Here is a 23,142-nt window from a genome sequence, read left to right as displayed (position 1 = left end):
CTGAAAATCTGCCTGTCTCCAACTGAACAGGCTTGGTATCCTTTTTTCTCAACAGAGCATTATTGCAGCATACAGCAAACACGAAGGAAAAACTGTGGATGAGGCCAAGATTGCCTTCTTGAAAATGATACACCGGTGGCCAACATTTGGATCAGCCTTCTTTGAGGTGAAGGTAGGTTTAAAGGACTGTAGAAATGGCTTTGGTAGCCGACCAGCACTGGGGGATATGGACTGACTAGAATTCCACATCCGTTTGTAAGTGAGAATGGGTTATACAGTTGGTTTCCCATCACCTACTGAGGAAAATGCAGTTCCTTCGAAGTGGGGAGATGAGGTTTTTATCTCTTCGGAACGATGCCTGTTACTGGCTATGTTGTTGGTCCAGCTGTAACATTTAATATTACAACTGTGTGGTAGATGGGGTCTTTTAGATACTTAACTGTCCTATCATTGTTCTCCACTACAAAATGCTGCCAAATCTTCTGGGGTCTCCTCCCTCAGAACAGAACTGTACTAATCATCTCATTCCGCAGTGGATACCTCCAGGAATCATTTCCCACTTGCTACTTTTAATTTCTCCTCACTAGGCTCTTAACTGGTTTGCAACCAACCATTAAACCAATTATGAGACAGCCTAGGAAATAATGGGCCTGATTCTGCTTTTATATAGCAGTTGCTCAAGTCATCAATATATGGCCAAGAGGGTCATCCTTAGCCGTAGTTACATAATATCAAAGAGCTTTATGTTTCAGTGTAAAGAGAACAAGCAGCACTGGACCCTGTTAAAGGTCACTGTGCACCTAATATGGATTATTTCTGCTTATCTTGTTCTGTTACTCGTTTATAGCAAACCTCGGAGCCAAATTTTCCAGAGATTGTGCTGATTGCAATCAACAAGCAAGGAGTCTCAGTGATACATCAGAAGACAAAGGTAAGAGTTGCTTCTCAAGAGCCTATCTAAGGAAGGATTTCATTGACAGTGCTAACTTAGGGACAGCAACAGGACCTTCTCCTTGAAGACAAGAGAGGATGGAGTCCCTCCATTTATTTTTTGTGTGGAACCAAATAAAACGTTACTGCCTCACATCACTTCTTTGCAGTTTCTGCACTGGAAAGGAAACAGTGTAGAGCATCTCTGAAAAAAGAAGTGGTAATCATGATGGACCTGGGCAAAGTGGTAAGATCAGGCAGGTGGATGGACGGTCCACTAGAGAATTTGCTTCAGAAAAACACTTTGCAGGAAATCCAAACTGTCTAAAAGATCAGGTTGAATGACAGGAGTTACCAGCTCTCTATCCCAGACAAACAGTCTGGTCTCACGAAGTTCCCAGGCAAAAGCATTTATGAATATCACTATTAGCTTTCAATAAGAGAACAAATATTCTTCAGGTTTTAGATTATTGTAAATATAATGGCAGTGTGCTAAGGCAAAAATCAATATATAATGAAAGGAAGTCTCATTAGAGTGATTAAGACTAACCTGCTTGGTGAAAATACAATATACCACTATTCTGATGCAAGACCTACCTTGATCCACTGTGTTTATAAATGAAGTGGGAAAAAAAGAAAAAGAATATTCTGGCTCTCCAGGCTTTCTTACAAAACACCCTGTTTTCATTTGAGAAATGTTGCACAGTTCAGTTTGTTTCCCCTTACAGGATATTTTAACAGTCTACCCCTTCAATAAAATCTCCAATTGGAGCAGTGGGAGCACATACTTTCACATGACAATAGGGAACCTGGTACGAGGAAGCCGGATCTTATGTGAGACATCTCTGGTAAGAAGAGTTTTGTTAACTTATACACAATAAACTCCTAATTTTTCTCCATACATCCAGAATTGCTACAAAACAATGGTGCCAAAACAATGTTAAAACCAGTGCGTTCATTGCTAGGTCAATGAAATTGCAGTTTAGAACCAATTCAATGCTATATAATGCCATCTGATGCAAAGAAGTAAACCACAGAGACAAGGAAAAATAGATAGAATTTTGATGTATGGGAACAATTTGGGAAATTACTATCTGAAGCATTAAGAAAAGACTGCACTTACCCACAAAACTACATAAGAGGCTTTTAGTCTTGCATGGTTTGATCCATCTATGCAGCAACACCACCCTTGTAAGATTTTACACTTGTCAGCGAGTGGCACCACCTTTTTAAGAATTGGTTTCAGATTGTCCACAGACTCAAACAAGCATCACTGTATTGACAGTTAAAGGCAAATTTCTAAAGATAACACAAAAACATTTAAGAGCTACCTTCTCTCACAGAAAAACTTGGATTCCTAAGTACAAGATGTCAATCTATAGAATGAATGAGAAGGAGACAGTAGAGCTACGCTCTGTAAAGTTTTGTAAATCTATGAAGGGAAGAGCAGAGGGAGGAACAGACAAATAATTATCAAAACAGTGATAGCTGTTGGAAGAGGAGGTGTCCATGCAGGGAAGAACCTAAGAAGAAGGTAAAAGAGGAAGGAAATTATAGTTATTTTTGCTTCTGAAGCTCTTTGAAAGACTTAAGACTTTTTTCTTTTCTGACAGGGTTACAAAATGGATGACCTGTTAACATCCTACGTACGCCTGCTAATGAATGCTGTAAACAAGCAAAAGAATCTCCCAGCTTGAGAGTGGAAATAGAACCCATGACCTGTATCTGTGCCAAACGACCTGTAATTTCATCTCCCAAAAGAAATGCCATTAAAAAAAAATATTAAACTTGATGATCAGTCTTCTGATCGCACACCGAATGAACTGTGTTGCTGAAATATTACCACAAGAGAAGCTCAAGTGAGCATGTTTCAAATATCTGTAACACTTGTCTGTCTTAGTATAAGAATTCCATTCAGACTTTGGATTTAGAGAAAGTTTAGCTGGATTTTAATGTAATATGGGGGGTGGGGATGGAGGTACCCTAATATGAGAGCCTCTTCTGATTCTCTTTAAGAAAGGAGGAGATTTAGAGTGACACACTTTAACAGTTGTCTTCCTTTTGGAAAGAAAATATCCCCTTGTTGTATGTGCTCTTACCAAATGCATAAACTCCTTGAGTCTTTGCAAACAAAGGTAAAGTTATTTTTTTCCTCCTATTGGAAATTCTAAGAGTGGAGAAATGCCCTTTAGTAGTAGGACAACTGGACACCTTGAAAGGTAAGATGATGGTTTTCATCCTTTTACATAACGTTACGTGCTGCAAGTTACAGTAGACTGTGACAGTTACTGTCAAATGTAACTGTCGTTCCTGTGTGCTGCTAAATTAGCAGGTGTTCCACTGGTTTCCCGTTGCCTTGGTTAAATGAAATAGTTTTCTTTCTTCCACATTTTATAATGCACTTTGAACAACTATGCAGTTTCTAGCAAGGTTAAACAAGCTCTGAAATGAGTCTGGATTTTGGGTCCGTTACTTTTACTCAGTGGCTCCTATTTCAAGCTATAGATGTGCTATTGAGTGCAAATCAGAATCGAAGAACTCAGTCTAACAGACATCTGTTGAAAGAGACTTTTCTGCTCTATAAAAATGTTCTCAGCTTGGAGTTATGCAGACATTCGTTCATGAGACAAGAATAATAGCTTTAATTTCTCCTTATCTTTTCTATTTCCTGTTTAGCAGGCACTTGGAGTGGTAAAATTTGATTCAGCACTTGTTCATCTCTCAGACCTTTGTAAATATACAACTTTGACCCAATAGGAATCGGAGCGTGCTCAGAGTGTGTAAAGCATATATGCAGTGTGGTGGTAGTAAGCCTAGATGCTTACCCCATCAGAGAACAAGTTCTCCTTCCTCAGTGACGAGCCCTCCCTGGCTCACAGTGAAACACGGACATGTCTTAAAGCATTTACACCAAGTTCCTTGAGACACGATCTGGCAGTGCTGGAAAAGCAGCTCTGCTAGATCTCTCCAATTTGCCAACGTATGCACAATGGTCCTCTTGTTCCCTCAGATGCGTGTGTGTGAAATTCAAACACTAATGGGAGTTTTATACATGGGTGGCAGGGAAGAGTCCCACTCTCTTTGTGCATCTCAATGAGTGCCACACTTGTCAGAATAGTTGATCCTTTTGCATGCAATTAGCTATTCCTGCTGTAATGTCCATTGCTGGCAATGGAAACGTTTGAGACTAATGAATTTGACTTGTTTTGTCATCCTATCTCTGACCTAACTGGCTATAAGTGAGAAGCATCCAATACTTCACCTGTACAAAAGCAATTTTGCAGCCAAACTGTATTGCTTCTGGTTTTTAAATAAACACTGCAGAAAATCAACCACAATGTCTTTTTTAACAAGAAAATTGAATACTCGCTCTAGTTCCATGGAACCTAAACCTACCAAACATCCACTACAGCCTGTAAATGATCATAACATCCCATCTACTCGTCATATACACAATTTGTACAGCACAGCCTCGAAAAGGATGATACCCCCTATCTGCACATCCTCATCAACCAACACATCACCATAGAAGCAGCCGAGAGCCAAAACATGAATTCACCACGACAGTGCATCAGATCTGGGCAATCCCCAGAGTTCCTCAGAGTGCATAACACTCTCCGGTTCAGCATTGCAAATGTAATTTTTTTTTTTTTTTTAACTGTACAATATACAACTTTTTTTACATTTGTTTTTTGTGTGAAGACTGAAAATGTATTACAGTTAACTTTATTACAGGAACATAAAAAGGTACAGTATTACAACATTTCAATCCACAATCACATGTTTTGGTTAGACAGCACAAGCAGCATGTGATAAAATGAGAGCTCCACACAGTGCAGAATCCACACTGCTCATCAACGCCTGAACCAAGGCAAGTAGCTGCTAATTCTTTTACTCGCTCTATGCCATCCTCAGCACTTAATAGTGCTTTACAGACTAGGACAACCACATTTATTACATGTTTACCTGCAATCTATTCCTTCACCATCCAATCACTTTTTAAAAAAAGTGTCAGTCACATCATCTAACACAAAACACGCGACACCTAGAAACTCTCTGTACAGAAGGTTGAACGATATTTGCCTACATTGCACAGACTGCTGGAAAAATAAAGACCAGGACGCAAACCCTAGAGAGCAGGTTAGGTTGCCATAAAGAAAGATTGCGAGTGATTAACATACCCTTTGAATACAAACAAGCTTCACATACTGTGGTTTCTAAAAGCAAAAACCATTTTCAAGTGTACTCAGTGAATATTAGTGATTTTAATTCAGTATGTATAAATATGAATGTAAACTCTAAATGTATATAACGAGACAACAGCTTTTAGTAAGTGTAGACTTCTGAGCCAAGTTCAACCTTGATATAAATCTATACTCTCCAGTGGTGTGATACCTAGGATGAATTTGGCCAGCATGTCTATTTACAGCAATGGAAAAAAGCATGCAGCTTATTTCTGACTGAGACCTTGACTTCATTTAAAAAAATACCAACAATCAACCAACCTGTCAGGCTATCAACACACTAAGGAGAATTCATAAGTCTGCATTAATATTCTACTTGGTTTTTTGGTTTTTTTAGTTGTTTTGGTTTTGGGGGTTTTTTTTTGGTTGTTTTTTTTTTTGTTACGAAGTGACTCAAAGAAGTAGAGGAAGATGCATTTATTTAAACTATTTATAGTTGTTTCTCCTACTCCTTCAATTCCACTGTCCCATAAAAAGGTACGTCAGCAATATTCACTACTGTAACTCTGCACATTGCAGGCTACGGGCAGCGGGAGTATAAGAAAAATAATTGTGAAAAACTAATAATTTAAGAGATACTAAGAGAACATCATCCTTTGCTGTTACAGAGATCAGGCATTATCATGATTTTTTTCCCCCACTAGTTTTGGGTAGAAAAGGACAGAATCCAAATCCTAGGGAACTGAACAGCTTATCAAAGAGAACGATACCAACTGTCCTTTGAACACTGAAGCTTACTAGCTCTACTGAATTTCTATCATGAGACAACGTGAGAGCACACACTAAATCTCTACTTGTAGTACAAAAATAATTCCATTCACCTCTACATACATGCATTTTCCATTGCTGAACTTGAGAGTGGCCACTGAAAGAACATTACCTTTTGCCTGCTAGTTACATAGTCTTTCCATATTGACCAGTAGCTATGTGGCTGTGGTTCCTCCACAGTCTTCCCAGGAGGCTGAAGATACACAGCCGCTCAGATTTAGCATTAGACATGGCCTGTGACTGAGATTATAGGAACAGACCTGAACGCTTTATTCTGGGAGGAATGCATAACATACTGATTTGCACCTAGATCAGTAGTTCTTGTGGTTTATGCTGTGACAAAAATGCCAAAGAATAGGCTTAAAAGTCCAGTCTTTGGAGTGGCCACATACTACTGTACCAAAAAGACATGCTGCTCTTTGTGCCCTTAACTAAAAGGCCATTTAAAGGCTGGTGAGAGAACAGTGACTAGCCATGTGTTCTCCTAAAGCAGTGACAAAACCAGCTTCTATTACCGTAATCTTCAATGCACATTGGTCAGAAGAGGATGGAAGAGTTCTACTGCTAAAATTAAGGCCTATCCCCCCCTCAGTGTTACAGTGGATGCAGTGTACCCCTAGCTAAAAGTTTATGGTAATTTACAACAACAAAAAGCAAAGCAGCTGACAGAAACGGAATTAACAAAGCCAGTATCTAAAAGATGCTCTGGCATATGAGATTCTTATCTGCACACAGTTAATCGGGATTTCCCACCGCTGCCGTAATATTCCTGTTGCAGCTTCATGGTTAGTAGCTACAGCAGGCACGTTAACAGCTATCAATGCTTTAGCCACTGTCTTGTTTAGAACTATTCTGAGCAGAGTGTAATGGCAGTGAGGACAATTTTAAGGTAGATTATTGCCCCAATCCAGTTGCTGCTCACACATACAAAAAGTGAGGAAGCTTTAACTACTTGCTAGCTAATTCACCTGGGGCTGCAGGGTGGTGCCTAGGCCCAACTGCTGTGTTCATTTGACCTACCAAACTAGCCACATTTAAATCATGCAAGGGACAGCAGTCTTCCAGTGCATTTCATCCTGTCTACCTCGCAAAAAGGGCAGGCCCAGTCTCCAGCTATTCATGGAAAGGGACTTTCATGCTGCTCATCTTAGTTCAGCACAAGAAACTATGGAGGACACCTCCAGAGGTCTCAGAAGCTCACTGAGATTACACTACACATGGATGGACTCAGGAACAGCACCGCTGATGGCCCGCCCCTAAAGAAATATCGAGAATGTTCAAAACCAGTAAATTTCTCAGCACCTTGGGTTGTGATAGCAGAGGCAGTAGGACCAGTGAAACTTCACCAGCGACAAGCAAAACTACAAAGCAGAACTATACGCTTAAGATATATAGATTCACATCTGAGGTCCTCTCTTTAAGTACACTCAGGCCTTAAGAAGAAAGGTGATGGGAAACTCTTATTTGGGTGAAAATTTTAAGAAAAATAATTCCTGGGTTTTTTCTGCATAAGAACACATTTGCTTCCAACTGTAAATATTAGAAACGGCTTCATGTAATTGGGCTTTCTGGAGTGTGACCAACAAGTGTATACTCATCTTTCAAATAAAGTGAGAAGGACGGGTAAACTGAAGCGCTTAAGTTAGCACCGTATTATCAATATGATTTCATCGTGCGAAAGAATAAACAAGGCTCCAGCCACATTGCCTCAAGAAACGTCAGTTATGTCAGTGGATAGGACACACTCCATGTTGACCACTAAAAGCTCTAGTACCCATGTAGTAGCAGAGAACAAAATGAGAAAATAATTATAGTGTCAGTTTCAAACAAAATACTTTGTTTCCCATCGCTGCCTCCTCCTTAAGAAGAGCCCAACTATTCTGAAGAGGCTGACCTGGCCTTGACAATTGAAATCTCCTTAGTACTGAAGAGGGAAGCAGGAAAGCAAGCTTCTTCAGCTGGCTTAATGCTGGACCTAAGCCAGACAAGCGGGCAGTGCAGATGCCATAACTAGTTCCTAGGCCTTCCCAGTAAACCTGCAAACCAGGACTGTACAGCATCTGTATTTGCTCAATAGGGATCTGGAGAAAGACCAGAACATTTTGCATGTAGCAAAGAGTGACAGCTTTCAGAATATTTGTCTACATATTAAAAAAAAAAATGAAAACTGTCTTCACCCAGGGTAAGAAGTGAAACTTTTATACTTTAACTGAAAAAGAGAAAACCACATGTTTCTTCCACCCCTACCATCAACCACTGTTTCCAAATTCCTTAGGGTATACAGGAATAGAGAGAGAACTACAGTTCAATTGAGGAAGAAAAGACTGTACAGATCCACAAAGGCAGAATAAGTTCTTATTAGCAAATTAATAACCAGCCTGTAAACTGCTCAAGCAGAAATTATATTCTTCTTTCTGCCAGTGTTAATAGAAAACTGCTTGAGAAAAGGGATAGTCAAGATGCAAGCTACACTACCAGAAGCAGGGGAAGGCACTACTTATCTTTGGTTTCGCTTGTCCTTAGTAATTGCCTCTGTAATCAACAGCTGCTGTGAGCAGCAGCTTATGACTGTGAGAGTGCAGTCCGTAGACTGACAGACCTGTTTAAGCAGAGTTTAAATCCAGAGCTTTGGGATGTGCCTTCTTGGATGCCAGCTCTGACAACTTCTTCAGGCGTTTCTTCAGCTCCAGAGGGAATTTCTCATAGCACTTCTTGCACACAGGCTTCATGTCAAACTCCACAAATTTATTCCTTTAACACAAAGAATAGCAAGCTATTAAAATGGTATTTGCAAACTACATGCTTCGCTAAATCAAGTCTCTGTGCATCTAGGTAAATACTGGGTTTTGTGTTCTACTGCATGTATAAAACAACTCGCTTCGTCATCTGGCCATGTAAGTACAGAGATTGGGTTCTTCTCAGGGAACTAGGGCCTTTAGTATTGCCAGGTAAATAAGGAGCAAGATTTTGCTATATATTTGTATGTAACAGTCTAGAATAATAATGTTGTTATCGTAGAATGGAAGTGTCACTTCAAAGGTCCTCTTAGTGGTGAATTAGAGCTCCTTCATATACAAGGCCAGTGGGGCTAACCCAGCATAGCAGGCCAAGTGTTTGAACCTGAGAAAGATGTAAGATTGCTTTGTTTTCTGTCCCTCTTCTAGATATTTGAGGTAACTAGGTAATATTTTCTTTCAAAATAATCTATGCAATTGCAAATACTGTCATTGAGGGGAGCACCCAGACTAAGGAGACAGGTATTTCAGGACAGGCAGTTACTCAAAGTTTAGAGCCATCCCTCTATACTGCTGAGTGAGTTCCCCTCTTACCCAACCTTCTTACAAAGTAGATTAATGAAGGAAAATAAATTAGAGAAGATGCTGAGTCCCGGCTCCCTTTTAGTTTTGAAATCAGTGAAATTATAAGCACCTGCTCCCACAGAGAAAAGGTTTCTTGTGCCTCAGAGAGGCACTGGCTCATGGGTTCCCAAAGCTGTTACCCTGCCTTAGGGGCAAATGTCTCATACGGTCCAAAATAGAAACACTGACTTACTTCAGTGTAAGCTTGATGTTGCAGGTGGAGCAGGAGAAGCAATTCACACACCAGGCCTTGTTAAGAGCTGATACCACTGCAAAAGCAAAAGTACAAAATAAGAGGAAACTGCCGGATTGTTTGAATTTGAATTCAGATTTGTATCCAAATTCAAATGAGGCCAGATGTGAAAAGAAACACTGGTGCCTTGCAACTGTGGGACTGCAACAGCTGCACTACCAAATGGAACAAGGACAGCAACCCAAAACAAGGAGAGAACAAATCTTACCATCTCCCTCTATCACGTGGCTGCAGTTGTAGCAGACATCTCCAAAGAGCTGCACAGCAAAAGAAATCAGAACAAGAACTCATGTTACTGACTGCTCATGCTCCCCAAATTACACAGCTGGTGTGAACATTAAATCCTAACAATCAAAGAATTCCCAGCCATCGCAGTAGCCCCCAAATATACCAATTTAAATCTTCTGAATAACTTCTCATAATACTTGCCAAATAGTCTATGTTCCTTTGGATCTCATACCACTAAATACTACAAAACCTTTTTTGTTGATGCCTCTCACTTTACCGCTGTTATGTGATCTTAAAGTCTTGTACATGCAGCAATTTGGAGAAAACAGGATCGGTAGAGTATGATGCTTAATGTAGACAAACATCTCCTGGTGCTTAACTATAAACATCAAAATAAAACCTAAAGCTACTTTCAAAACAGTAACACTTCTTTCTTATGAGAGAAAGAGACTATTTTATCTGACAGAAGAAAATACCAAACTCATAGCTCTTCAGTAAAGTCATACAGAAAAAATAGGTTTTGTTTGGCCTTTGAAACATACTTTTCTTATGCTCTACAGAGCACAACATTTATCTTAGGTCCATGGAAGCAAGTAATTATCAAAGAAGTCCACACAAATAGTTTTGGAGTAGAATTACAGGGATTTTAGTCACAACCCATGGTCAGTGTTGTTTTCTGTCAATGGCACAAAGGAAAATCAATATCCCCAAGACATCTCTATTTTGTTCTCAGCGTCGCTTTTCACATCTACCAAGAAAAACTAATTTTTCTGTTTAATTTCACTAATTTCTTAATATTGCATCACCTCTACAAACTCAGATTATGCAAAATCTGCATAGCTTTGCATATGTAAAATGCAAAAGAGCATTTGCCAGTCAGAGCAAGCACTTACAGTATAGATGGCAGAATTTACCTGGTTATAGTGAGTTTCACAATAAGCCAGTCCTTTTTTCTCATAGTGTCGGTGTCCCAAGAATGGTTTCTCACATTTGGCACAAACAAAATGCTGTAAAACAAAAAAAGGCATTTGGTGGCAGGCAAAGAGACTGTTCCATCATCAGGGAAAACCATATGCATGGATACCAATCATGGCTCAATACGAGACATTTAATCATAGAATGGTTTAGGTTGGAAGGGACCGTAAAGATCATCAAGTTCCAACCCCCCTGCCCTGGGCAGGGACACCTCCCACCAGACCAGGTTGCTCAAAGCCCCATCCAGCCTGGCCTTGAACCCCTCCAGAGATGGGGCAGCCACAGCTTCTCTGGGCAACCTGGGCCAGGGTCTCACCACCCTCACAGTACAGAATTTCTTCCTAATATCTCATCTAAACCTCCCCTCTTTCAGTTTAAAACTGCTAGCCGTTAAGGCTTTAACAAAATTGGGACAGGAAAATCTTTACGGAAATAAAAGAAAAGAGGAAATATTTAGTCTGCTATGGTAGTTAAGAATTGTATTAAAGATAGGTAGAAGACCTACTGAAAGGAAGATCATCTTGTGTCTATACTGACAGACTTGCAGGCTATTACCTTGCTTGTTTCAAAGAGAAACAGGAACACAAAACACTGTTGGTATGAATGCACTTCACATGAGCAGCGTAATCTCCCCCAGTTCAAGCCCTAGGAGGCTTAAATCACTAAAAACATCAGTCACTAAAAAACTTCAGAGCAAGCTGCGATGACTCAGCTGAGAGCTACAGAAACAATGAGCTAAAAAGGCTTAAAAAGCAAGAATTGCACTGGCTCTGCCTACATTACAAATTCTAATGCTGTTACGAACCTATTAACTGGGGTTGGACAGGATATATCTACGTACATCGGAGCAAATATGTAATTTATTAGTAAGTAAATGCCGTTCAGTGAACCATATTCTGCAAGAATCTTTACAATGCAACTCAGGCATTTTAAAATGAAGGTTACTACTGTTGTGAAAGCACAGTTTTCTTAGGCAACCCTGATGACCCTGCTCTACTCATTCACTCACATAAGCTGAAGACAATCTGAAACATAAGCAATTGTTTTTTTGTCTGAATTCATGTATTACAGATCATGTAAATGTCTACAGCTTCCAACTAGCACTAGTCCTCTTCCAAAACATCTCCCAAAGGAAGTTTCAGATTCAGACAGGCCTCACCTCAACATGCCATTGCTTTCCCAGAGCATTGACCACTCGTCCCTCAATGGGCCTGCGGCAGGCTCCGCAGATGGGGATTCCCATCTTGTCATGGCAGGGCAGGCAATACAGTTCCCCCTTCAGTTCCCGGGCCTCAGCAGTCAGCTCCTTCCTGAAAACACAAACACGTCCCTGAAGTAAGAACACCAAGTGAAGCTCTTTAATGCCCGAGATGAAGTTTAAGAAGACTAAGCGTGAAAGTTAACATACTTTACTCTTCAGCACCATTACCCATTCTAGGGCTATACCATGCTCCAATTGTACTGCCTTCATGGTAACTCTGCTCAGACAGGTATCAGCACTAACAGACTGTGCCAGAGGACTGACACAGCTCACAAAGTCATCTTTTTTTCCTATCCAGGAATGCAAAGTGAAACTATTCTGAATAGCCTGGCAACAGCTATCTTTGGACAATGCTATTATTGTAATCTGCACATAGCCTTTCAGGTAAGTTCATACTAAGGAACTATTTTGATTTTCAACATAAACTAGTGTCATTCAATTTTAGGATAAAACTAAAGTCATTCAAGATTAGGCAGAATAAAACTGAAGTTTCCCTAATTTCTTTCAATTTGTCCTCACACAATTTTTGTTTCTTCAACAGTGTGAAGGCAGCAAAGTCGAGGCCTTGGAAAGGACTGCACTGCTAACTTTACTGCTTGGCTGTCCTTTGTTGTGAGAGTTCAGAATATGAGAACCTACCCACAGTGGGTGCAGTTGAAGTGATCCGGATGGTAGGAATCATTCCTAAACATCAGAGGCTGCTCATCAATGATCAAGTGGCACTTCTGACAGATGTACTTGCCCAGTCCTTTAGCTTTTTCACGGTTATGGCATGGCCTGCACAGATGCCTGGTTGAACAAAGTAAAGAAAAGAAAACATTAATAAATTCTTTCTCCTAAAACAACATACAGAGCACGCTGTAGGATGTACTTTATGTAGCAGAAGTGTCTTCCGAGGTCAGACTAAACACAATTTAATTTAGTATCCTGCCTTTCACATCAGCTGCACAGAAAAGGATATGTGGATAGAGCAGACACAGAGTGACTAAGGGAGTATTTCCTTAGAATACTCCTCCAACATTGACCGATTTCTATCCCATCAGGGATATCGCCCTGTCATTCTTCTAGGTATCCTCACCAGTTCCTCTAGACCCTTTTTGAGAGGTGGGCAAGGAAAGGTGGCAACACGCTCTCTCTATTACTAACTCTGGGATCCAGCCATAACACAGGTATTACAGTACTGGGAGAGAGTCGAGGAGAGAGAATAAAAAATATTAAACCAAATTGCTTGAATGCCTTTACCGTGGCTGGATTCCTTAGTCCTTAGCTAGGACAAACAAGAGACCATTGAATACTAGCTCTTCTGCCTACAAATTTTAGTCCCAAGTTAAAGAAAATAAAGAACCATGTAATTTTATGCGATAAATGTAACTGTTTTCCTATCACATATTCTAGAACATTTTACAAGTACAGTTCTGAACAGGAAGATAAGCCAAATTTCTGGTAGAAAAGCCTGGGCAAAGGCATAAAAAAACTTCTGTAAGGGCTGATGGTATCCTCCAGTTTTATCCCAATATTTAAGAGCTCTGAGGAGAAGCTGTTCAGTTTACTCGCCTGTTACCTAACCCTCCAGCTGCAATGCTGTAGGCTGGAAGAATTTATGATAAAGCGAAAATGACAAAGAAATTATTTCTGTTGGTTTCTTTGTCACAAAACAGACAAGCCTGTTTAATCCCTTTTACTATATCACTGTGTGAAACACTTGCTGAGATTTACAGGTCATTCTCAAAAGACACCAGACAAAAGGAAAAGTTCAAATGGAAAGGGTAGATTTATGGCTGAAGTAGTGGGTTCTTTGCAAGGCCCCCTCCAAAATTCTGCTGTGATGAATCACTTACCCTTAGATCTGTAAAATGGGGATAAGAATACAACACAGATGTTGTTGTGAGACCTCAAACATTTATGACCCTCAGCTGGCAGGCGCCTGTCTAAGTGCTAAGTATCGTTATTATTCTCTCCAAATCTGAGTCCTCCTGTCAGCAAGTGTCTCTCTCCAGGGCTGGAACTACTGTCTACCCAGACGGAGTCCAGAAAAAGCAGACAGCACCCCATTATAAGGAAACATGCAGCTGTGCTCATCTCAGCATAAAGGCATCAATTTTATTCCACACTGTCAAATGCAGAGTAATTATACGGGGCAGGACATAGGGACCCTGAAGCAAGTGTCCTGAAAGAGACCCCTCTCATTCAGCTGAATAAGATGCCTTCAGCCATTTGCACTGACAAACCATTATCACCCTCTCCCCACTCACAAACCCTCTCTGCCTTCCCATAGACCCTCCTCTATTGCAAGCGAAGGGAAGTGTTGGACAGGCTAAGCTGTTACCATAGCAGCCGCCCCTCTCCTTCTTCCCCTCCCCACTCCCACCATTATGGAATTATCCCATTCTGAAATGTCCTGTTGTGCCTATTAATACCAGACTTTCCCCAAACAATGCTTCTCTCCACCTTCCTAAAATAATCAGGGGACTCCAAGAAGTCTGTGTTCACGGCTGAGAATTCAGTAGCAGCCTTTAGTAAGCACCATGAACACTGGAATATTCATACAGTATATTCATATCTATAACAGCAGCAGCAACCCCAGTGCCAAAAGCTCAGCTGGGATGAAGACTGCTTTTCAGTGCTGGGGTGTCCTCTCCCCTGCTCTGTTGTGTGACTGAGCTGATAATGCGCTATCAGAGCTAGAAGGACGCTATATAGAGGGGCTCCCCTCGCCACCCTCAGCAACTCTCTGCTCTTTTTGGATCATCTTCTTGTTTTCACCATTGCTGCTTCTATTTGGTTTTGCTGTCATCAGGAGGAGTTCCTTGAGATTTTCCCAAAAAGGACCCTATACCCCACCCACAGGACTGCATATAAAGAGGTAAGAGACAAACTTCTGTTAACAGAATAATTAAGGAGCTTTCCTAATGGCATGAGTTTGAGCTGGTGTCAGTGAGGTGGAAAGAAAGGCACACAGAGGCAGATGAATATAATGGAAATGTTTGAAAGTAAGAACCGGCAGCATTTTTTGAACTTCAAAGACTAATTTCCTCACTCTTCTTTACATCACTCCTCAAAAATATAAAAGTTTTCAAACCGCTGTACTTAACGTACATCCATTTGTGCCTGGAAAACTGTCAGTTGTACGGTATGTCCAGTGCACTCTGACACTGCTTTGATGCCCAAAAGAAACAAGTACTTCAGATGAAGGGTGGGAGGCTCAGCAGGGAGTGACTTTCAGGAGAATAATTTCAGTCAGAAGCAGATTATTTCTAATCAAGAGCACTTTCAGCGAAAGATGGGAAACACTCCCATTTGACAAGATGCTACAACCATAATCATAAAAACCTCATTTTATTCTGTGATTCTGTGAAACCAGAAACTTCTCCAGCTGAGAGCAAGACCAGGAATTTTTGATATCCACTACAAACCCTAACATATAGTTCAAATTTATCTGCAGTGGGTGTTAGAACAAAAACTCCAAACTAGCCAGGTAACTAACTAACTATGAGCTAAATATTTCACTGAATTTCACATTTCTTATGCTTATTAATTGTTTCATTAATGATAAATAGAACATCTGCTAAAAGAGTAATCAGGTTGTGCCTATACGGACAGCCTTGTGGCTTGTTATCTTGCTTGTTTCTGAGCAGAGGAGAAACAGGGCATAAAATATGGTCCATGTGCGTGCATTTTAAACGAGCAGTGACATCCCCATTACAGCTCAGCCCTGGGAGGCCTGGGCTAATAGCTCATTCCAGAATAGTGCTCTGTTTAGCAATACGTAAATCACTAAATATTCGCACAACACCAAGACTGCAATCCAAGCGGAAATTATTGGACAATGAGCCAGACTCCTAAAGGAGTTTTCCGTATGTGAAGTCAAAGCCTCTTGTACCATATAGGTTAGCACAAACTACACGTTCTAGGTCACTTGGGAAGGTTTCTAATTTGCTCTTAGCATTCATACAGACTAGTACAACAAGCTTTCAGTGTTTTTTTGTAAGCATAACAAACCAAACAGAAAGAAAAAAAATAAAAATTAAATAAATATATTTAAAATGGATAGGATAAAACCAGACAAAATATAAGTGGAACTGTAAATAACAGCAACGGGCTTTCCACACTGTCAAAGAACTATTACTTTTGTAAAGTTATACCATTTTGTTGTAAACGTATCAATTCTAAAATTAAGCTCAACAATTAATTCTAGTGACATCAGCTTTTTTGCTAACCTACGCAAGTGCTACACCACAATTATCTTGTCAACACACAGAATTGCAAAAAAAAAAATAAAAAACATTATTCAAATTCCCTTCTAATGTAAAACTTAAGCAAAATTAGAAAGAGGCTCACTTCCCTTTTCTATGATTGCTGACCAGGCAATGAAAAATACCTCCCTTCACCTTGCTTTAAAAAATAAATTAGGTAACAGCAGCTCTCCTGTGAAGGCACTCATTCGAGAAGACTGAATCTATTTCAATTTTATCAGCAGTTCTAAGCTTCTCCCTTCCCGACACTGACATACTGGGCTTCTTAGATAGCCCTGACATTCTCCTTCCTGCTCCACGCCACAGTATTTTGCAGTGAAAGCAGGTCCAGACAGAAGTCAATGGCAGTTTCAGCGCTGCAACCAGTGAGGACAAAGCTCTTGACTTTTAAGTCTTGGCTATTCCAAGTCTGGCACTGACACTCAGCTGAATCTGAATCCCAAAGATCCTCCTTAGGAAATCAGCTCAAACAGAATCAGTTCCATGTATCATGCTGCTAAACCCCTAGTATTTAGCTTGTAAACAGGGAAAAAGTCTGCTTACTGCTTCACTTCCTGAACTGATTTAAATCACTATCATTAAGACAAGAGACATCCCTGTCTGTTCCCTTAGACAATGCTTGCTTCTGCCTTTTCAGCTGGTCCAAGCCAGCATTTACTGCTTTCTCAGTGATGTCACAACCCGTAAATGCTTAGCCATCAGACCACTCAACCACTGACACATGTGTTTATAAAGATCACCTGATTACATTTTTCACAGATGAAAAGCATATTTAAACAACATGCCTGACACAAAAAAAGGCTGCATAGCCAGAACATCAGGTGATAGGTACCATTGTAAATTAACAGTAAAAAGGTATGGTCTCATCCTATTTCTCCTTGGGTATGCAATAAAAAAATACGTATTTAAACTAATCTTGTCTTCAAAAATACTTGCAGGTTTTACTCTGCAAGGGACAAATAAACGCTAGAAACAAAAGTTGCAGGCTCCTCTCCAAGCCCAGCAAATTCACATGGAAAACTGCAACAGGGAATTTTCCTTTTGTACACGAAAGCAAGATTTCACATGTATTTTTATAGATAAAATGTCCCTTGTAAAAAAAAGGCAGTATAGTCTTCCTTGCACATGAACTTCTAGTAATTCCACGTTAATAATTTGTTGCCATCTCTAGGACTACAGAGAAGCAGCTGGCAGGAGGCAGTGAGTAGCCATACACTCAAACCTAGAGTATTTTATGCCATAAACATGCAGGGTATCGAGGCAATGCACAGAGTAAGGTAGCCCCTCTGTGGCCATATCAAGAAATTTCAGTTTCTGAATGTCATTCAGTCTCCCTTCTGTTGACTTTTGTCTCTTCAACTGTGAACTAAAAAGTGGTCCAGCATATTAATCTCTAGCCATTGTAGTTTTCTGTCCACCTGAAAGGGACAGCAGCCAAACAAAAGATGGTAATTACCTCGGAATTTTGTTTACATTTTCCAATATATTGGTGCATTATTAATCCCATTTCAGTTTCTCGATTACCCACCGATATTTTTAGACATCTGAGTAATCAGCTCTGCTGGGAAGCTGGATGCATTGTGTAATGCCTTGGAAAAACTAAGGAGGTATGATTTCAGCATATAGCATAGCTTCTGCTCGAGACTAAGAATTTTGTCTAACAATATCAGCAACCATCTTAAAACTTTAATCTCAGTAGAGCAAAATTGATATATTTAAAGATGTATTGAATATTATGGAGAAACGGTCCCATCAGTACCAAATGCATTGGCGAGCACAACTCCAACACTTCTGAGGAATCCCAAAACCAGAGACAATGCTGGAAACTCAGACTGTCTGCATTTCCCTACCACCTATACCCACAGATGAGAAATGCATAAAAAGCCACGGCTCCAGAAAATTTTATCACTTCTTGTTGATGCTTTTCAGGACCCTGCAGACAACAGAAAGACTGGCAAAACTAAGCTCAGTTTTCCTAAGCTGCTACTTGGACAAGGCCCTGGATAAGCTACAGTCGATTTTAGGCTTTTGAGGGTGGAAGAGAGAGAGTTATACTGGGAGAAGAAAGCTGCAGGGAAGGATGACACTTTGACAAGTAACCGACAGCATGGGCATTACTAATCATCTTTTCTGAGTCAGTTCAGTGCTTTTTGCTGTTCAAATGAGATGCTGCTACCCATTTGAAGTTTCTTCCTATATTGGAAGTAGGAACTTCCTATATTGGAAATTAAACTATATTTAAGGCATTTGCCTTAAATATAGGACTTTAGACTAAAATAATTCTCAAAAATTTTCAGGAACGATGTGGATTTTTTTAATAACAGCAATACCTGACCTGTCTTCCACCTCTTCTAGGAACGCAACATGTTCTAAGCTGGGTCACCTTACAACAGATACCTGTGCTCAGAAAAGCTGACTCATTAGGAGCTCTTCAGTCCTCAGTCAGGCTTTCAAATTAAATATAGAAAATACTTTTTAGCTAGACATAGAGAACTCGCTTCCACTCTTCCATTAACCAGACACATAAGCATTTCACTGCTCTGTTATTCAACTGATCTCTGCACAGGTTGGAGACAAGCTCATAATCAGCTGGCTAGCACTTTATAGTGGTTCCTTCAACAGGATTTAATGGTCTGGAAAACCCAGCCAAGCAGGTGGTATTCAGAATTTTAATATAAGGGTTTGAACTCAGACTGACCTGCTGTATTAAATGCCAATATTAGCAAACAGGAAACAATCACATTCCATGTGGTTCTTTGGGTGGGTTTTTGTGGTTTTTTCTTTATTAAACCAAGCCCTTTTGTAACATATTGTCTCAATTCTTTCAGGTTTCTGGGTGTTTCTTCTTCAAAACTGTGGTTAAAAATGCATGGCCCAGCAGATCCCTCAAGCCTACTCTTGAATTGCTCAAGTCAGTCAAATTTCTCTTTCGAAACCTCAGAGCAATGTGGCAAAGAGACGCATCTTGAGAACATCCTTTTTGCCACTTTCTACTTCCTGGACTTCATCCTGGCATTTGTTGGTAATGCCCTGGCACTTTGGCTCTTCATCTGGGACCAAAAGTCAGGCACACCCGCCAACGTTTTCCTGATGCATCTTGCTGTGGCCGACCTGTCCTTCGTGCTGGTACTTCCCACCCGGCTGGTGTACCATTTTTCTGGTAATCATTGGCCGTTTGGTGAGATCCCATGCAGACTCACTGGCTTCCTTTTTTACCTCAACATGTATGCTAGTATCTACTTCCTCATGTGCATCAGCGTTGACCGTTTCCTAGCCATTGTGCACCCTGTGAAATCCATCAAGCTCCGCAGGTCCCTTTATGCCCATTTGGCATGTGCCTTTCTGTGGGTTATAGTGGGGGTTGCGATGGCACCTCTGCTGCTCAGCGTGCAGACAGTCCAGATGAAAAACACAACCGTCTGCCTGCAGCTCTACAGAGAAAAGGCCTCACGTCATGCCCTTGTGTCCTTAGCGGTGGCATTCACCTTCCCATTCGTTACCACAGTGACTTGCTACTTATTAATCATCCGAAGCCTGAAGAGTGGGAACAGAGTTGAGAAACACCTGAAGGAAAAAGCTATCAAAATGATCATCATGGTCCTGATGATCTTTCTGATCTGCTTTGTACCTTATCATGTCAATCGCTACATTTATATCCTCCACTACAACGGGACCAAAACTTCCTGTGAAACACAGCGTATTCTGGCCCTCAGTAACCGCATCACTTCCTGCCTCACGAGTTTAAACGGTGCCTTTGACCCAGTCATGTATTTTTTTGTAGCTGAGAAATTCCGTGAGGCTTTGTGCAACCTGTTTTGTGTTAAAAAGACTGTAATGTTGCCTCAAACATACGAGGGTAAGACAAATGAAAGCTCACTAAGTGCTAAATCTGAACTGTGAACATGGCTCTTGTCACTGCTTTGACTTAAGAACGCTCTATTCCACCAAAATCAGCTGAGAGCGTAAATATGCAGCGAGACAGTTCACCCAGAGTCCAACTCATCCTGAGGAGGGAAGTTCTGTTGTTTTTATGCAATTAGCAAGAACCCCTCTGACAACAGAGATCACATGTTCTTGTCTGACTGAAACTGCAAACAGAAGTACAGTTCTACTCATTTCCAAGATGTGAAACTGAGGGCTGAACACTAAGGAATTGGGAAGGGAACAAAGAGACTATTAAACAGACGACTCTTTTTTTTTTTGAAAAAAAAAAAAAAAAAACAAAAACCCAAAAAACCCAACTTAATTCCCAAAGCATTCTGTAACAACTCTTCCTCTGCACTATGCATACAGCCTACTTTAAAATTTTATATTGTGCCAGCAGTCGAGGTCCACTCCTGAAACAGACCTGCCTGGTGAAAAGACAGCATGCTTGAACATCTTCTTCAAGTCTCTGAATCCAAAGCATTTATACATAGTAGTCAGAAAATCGATACTAAATGGTGGCAAGGAAAAAAAGACCAAAATACTGCAATGCACCCAACCTGGACTGGAATTAAGACAGGACTCACAACTTTTTTTACTTATTCCCAGTATTCAGAGCTGGAGATGAGCACTAGACTTCACGCTATCTTTTCTATCTGCCCTCTGCCATTGTCCCAAAGATGCAGACAGTGGCTGGACAACATTTACTACACTGCCTCTTTCATGCAGGTCCCTGCAAAACATCAGATATCCTGATAACCCTCAAACTAAAGAAGGGAAAAGGGCTGTTTAGGAACACAGCGTTCACCTTTACTACATACCGAATCATAAAAATATGAACCCAAATGGCAAAACTGAAGAAAAGTAAGCATATGAAGAAGTGAAGTCTACTTTGTCCAAAAGAGATTCTTATCTTTGAGGTGTCTCACAATTATTTTTTGTGATTTACCTAGCAAGACTATTCCTTCACTACAGATAAAGTAGGGATTATCTTAACTATCCTCGCTGATACAAATTGCATGCAGTGGAATCTGTCTGGAAATGACAGGCAGACTAGGGAAGCCCAGGTACAATGAGAAGTAAGAAAAAGAATTTCCAATAATATTTACTAGAAGACTGTTTCTATGCTATGGAGATAAATATTATAGGAAATCACGTGACAGGTGAATTAAAATTTTTATGTACAGATACATACACACACATATCCCTTTCCTATACTTTTGGGAATGAGCTCCTTACCATTTTAAATTTGGCCCACAAATTATGAAATCAAACATACTTTTTCTTGCTTGAACTGCTTCAATCCTGGCTGCTATCCCAAACCACCCTAGGTGCTATCACAACAGCCCTTTCTAACAACCGTAGGTGTCAAAAAAAAAAAATCAACTACGCCCAGCTCCAAAAACTAAGGCACAGAAGTTGCATGCAGGATGGAAGAGAAGAGGGAGCTGAGAGGACTCCCTGCTGGACAGGGTACAAGTATATAACCTTTCCTTCCCTTCTTCACCATTTAGTTAGTGACAATATAAACTCTAGGAAACTACTAGGCCTTGCTCAAGACATATGAAAGCCTGAAATTAACTATGAATTGTACAACACCGCTAATTGCTGGATTGTTCTATTTTCTTATCGTGGTATGCTTTTGTACAAGTTTCATGTTTTTATTTCCTACTTCTTAATTAAATGCATTAATCAACCTTTAGGACTCATTTTTATATTTCTGTATATAAAATGAATTATTTCCAAAGACCAGGGGAATCACATGCTGCATTACAGGCTTTGTTGTAATCTTCCTGTTATTCTCTTGGCCTTTTGCTATATCTTGATTTCCTGCTCAGCAGCTTACCTGATAAATAGCCTGCCCAGGATCACATAATCCCTTTTTCTCAGTTGCTATTCAGCCTTTTTGCCCCAAATCCCTTTCTTTTCCAGAACCCATTCACTAGCTACTCAAATTTGAATTTCTGCTTTCTACATGTTTCACTGGATGAAGAACACCGTTCTTCATTCCATTTTGCATCTCCTAACAGGCTATTCATTAAAGCTTCTTCTGTACCTTTTCAAGCTTTACCTCTCAGTGTACAAATAACTGACCACTCTCAACTTCTCACTACTGTGTCAATAACACACTGATAAAACTTTCAGAGCTCCTACTCTATCTTACCTGCCAGCATTCTTCACAAAACCCAGGTCAGCAAGTGCTACATCGCAGAGCTCGCAGCGGAAACATTCTGGGTGCCAGTTGTTGTTCATTGCCTTGATAACACGCCCAATAATGAACTCACCTGCAAAAGGAAAGCAAAACCTCAAGATGCATGCAGAAAACAGTCTTATCATGTCTACTGCCCTTCATAATCCTTCCTCTTAATTCCACAAGAATTATTACAGTCTAATCTTGAAAAAATCCACAATTATTCCTACAAACACTGCTGGTATCATGCTTTGTTTCCCTCCAGAGCTCCAGCCCCTTCAAATGACCTCAACAATCCCAGCTCAGGGCTGGATGTCACTGCAATGGTGGGAGCTTTGCACAGCCCTGGAGCTGTTACCCCATGGTGTTGATGTGCACCACGTCTTACCACATTCCCCGCAGCAAGGAGCGAACAGCATCTGAAAGTCATGCTCACAGTACTTCCGACCTTCAAACTGTGAACAAAAGGAGAGAGAAGGAGCCCTCATGAATAACTGAACGACTCTTATATCTTGATAGTTCAGCATGATTTTCCATTGAAATGACCAATTAGTCAAGGTCAGTCAAGTTTTCCAGTTCTAGCCCCCCCCCCCCCTTACCTGTTTTTAAATTGCTAAGGATTATTCTTAAAGAAATATCCAGATATGGCTTCAGCCTCATGGTGAATTTGCACAGCAAAAGGTTAAGTTAATAGCAATGCTGCTACAAGACAGTAAAAATCCTGACACGTCCAAAGCCTTTTTCCTATAATTGGCT

General features: G+C 40.4%; 3 protein-coding genes across 6 annotated transcripts in view; 2 read left to right on the top strand and 1 right to left on the bottom strand.

Moving 5' to 3' along the window:
- MYO7B (myosin VIIB) overlaps positions 1 to 2,627 on the top strand; it is a 47,273-nt gene extending 44,646 nt beyond the window's left edge. Inside the window, exons 46-49 of the mRNA XM_074153330.1 lie at positions 56 to 172; positions 848 to 931; positions 1,659 to 1,778; positions 2,544 to 2,627. Coding sequence (XP_074009431.1) covers positions 56 to 172; positions 848 to 931; positions 1,659 to 1,778; positions 2,544 to 2,627 — 405 coding nt within the window. The remainder of the gene's footprint in view (positions 1 to 55; positions 173 to 847; positions 932 to 1,658; positions 1,779 to 2,543) is intronic.
- Positions 2,628 to 4,554: 1,927 nt separating this feature from the next.
- The window catches only part of LIMS2 (LIM zinc finger domain containing 2), a 33,716-nt gene continuing 15,128 nt past the window's right edge, over positions 4,555 to 23,142 (bottom strand). For 3 of the 4 annotated variants that reach the window (XM_074154119.1, XM_074154120.1, XM_074154122.1), the window contains exons 3-10: positions 22,775 to 22,841; positions 22,360 to 22,480; positions 12,658 to 12,807; positions 11,917 to 12,067; positions 10,697 to 10,789; positions 9,763 to 9,811; positions 9,495 to 9,570; positions 4,593 to 8,693 (exon numbers count right to left, since the gene is read on the bottom strand). In XM_074154119.1, coding sequence (XP_074010220.1) covers positions 8,546 to 8,693; positions 9,495 to 9,570; positions 9,763 to 9,811; positions 10,697 to 10,789; positions 11,917 to 12,067; positions 12,658 to 12,807; positions 22,360 to 22,480; positions 22,775 to 22,841 — 855 coding nt within the window. In that variant the 3' untranslated portion in view covers positions 4,593 to 8,545. Of the gene's footprint in view, positions 8,694 to 9,494; positions 9,571 to 9,762; positions 9,812 to 10,696; positions 10,790 to 11,916; positions 12,068 to 12,657; positions 12,808 to 22,359; positions 22,481 to 22,774; positions 22,842 to 23,142 lie in introns of all 4 variants that reach the window. The other variant, XM_074154121.1, reaches the window with a different exon arrangement.
- On the top strand, positions 19,137 to 20,171 carry GPR17 (G protein-coupled receptor 17). The gene has a single exon (XM_074153792.1). It carries the CDS (start codon positions 19,137 to 19,139, stop codon positions 20,169 to 20,171), a length of 1,035 nt encoding a protein of 344 aa, XP_074009893.1.

Source organism: Numenius arquata, chromosome 9, assembly GCF_964106895.1.
Source record: "Numenius arquata chromosome 9, bNumArq3.hap1.1, whole genome shotgun sequence".
NCBI classification, from domain to species: domain Eukaryota; kingdom Metazoa; phylum Chordata; class Aves; order Charadriiformes; family Scolopacidae; genus Numenius; species Numenius arquata.
Note: the sequence above shows the minus strand (reverse complement) of the source record. Positions and strands in the feature narration are given on the sequence as shown.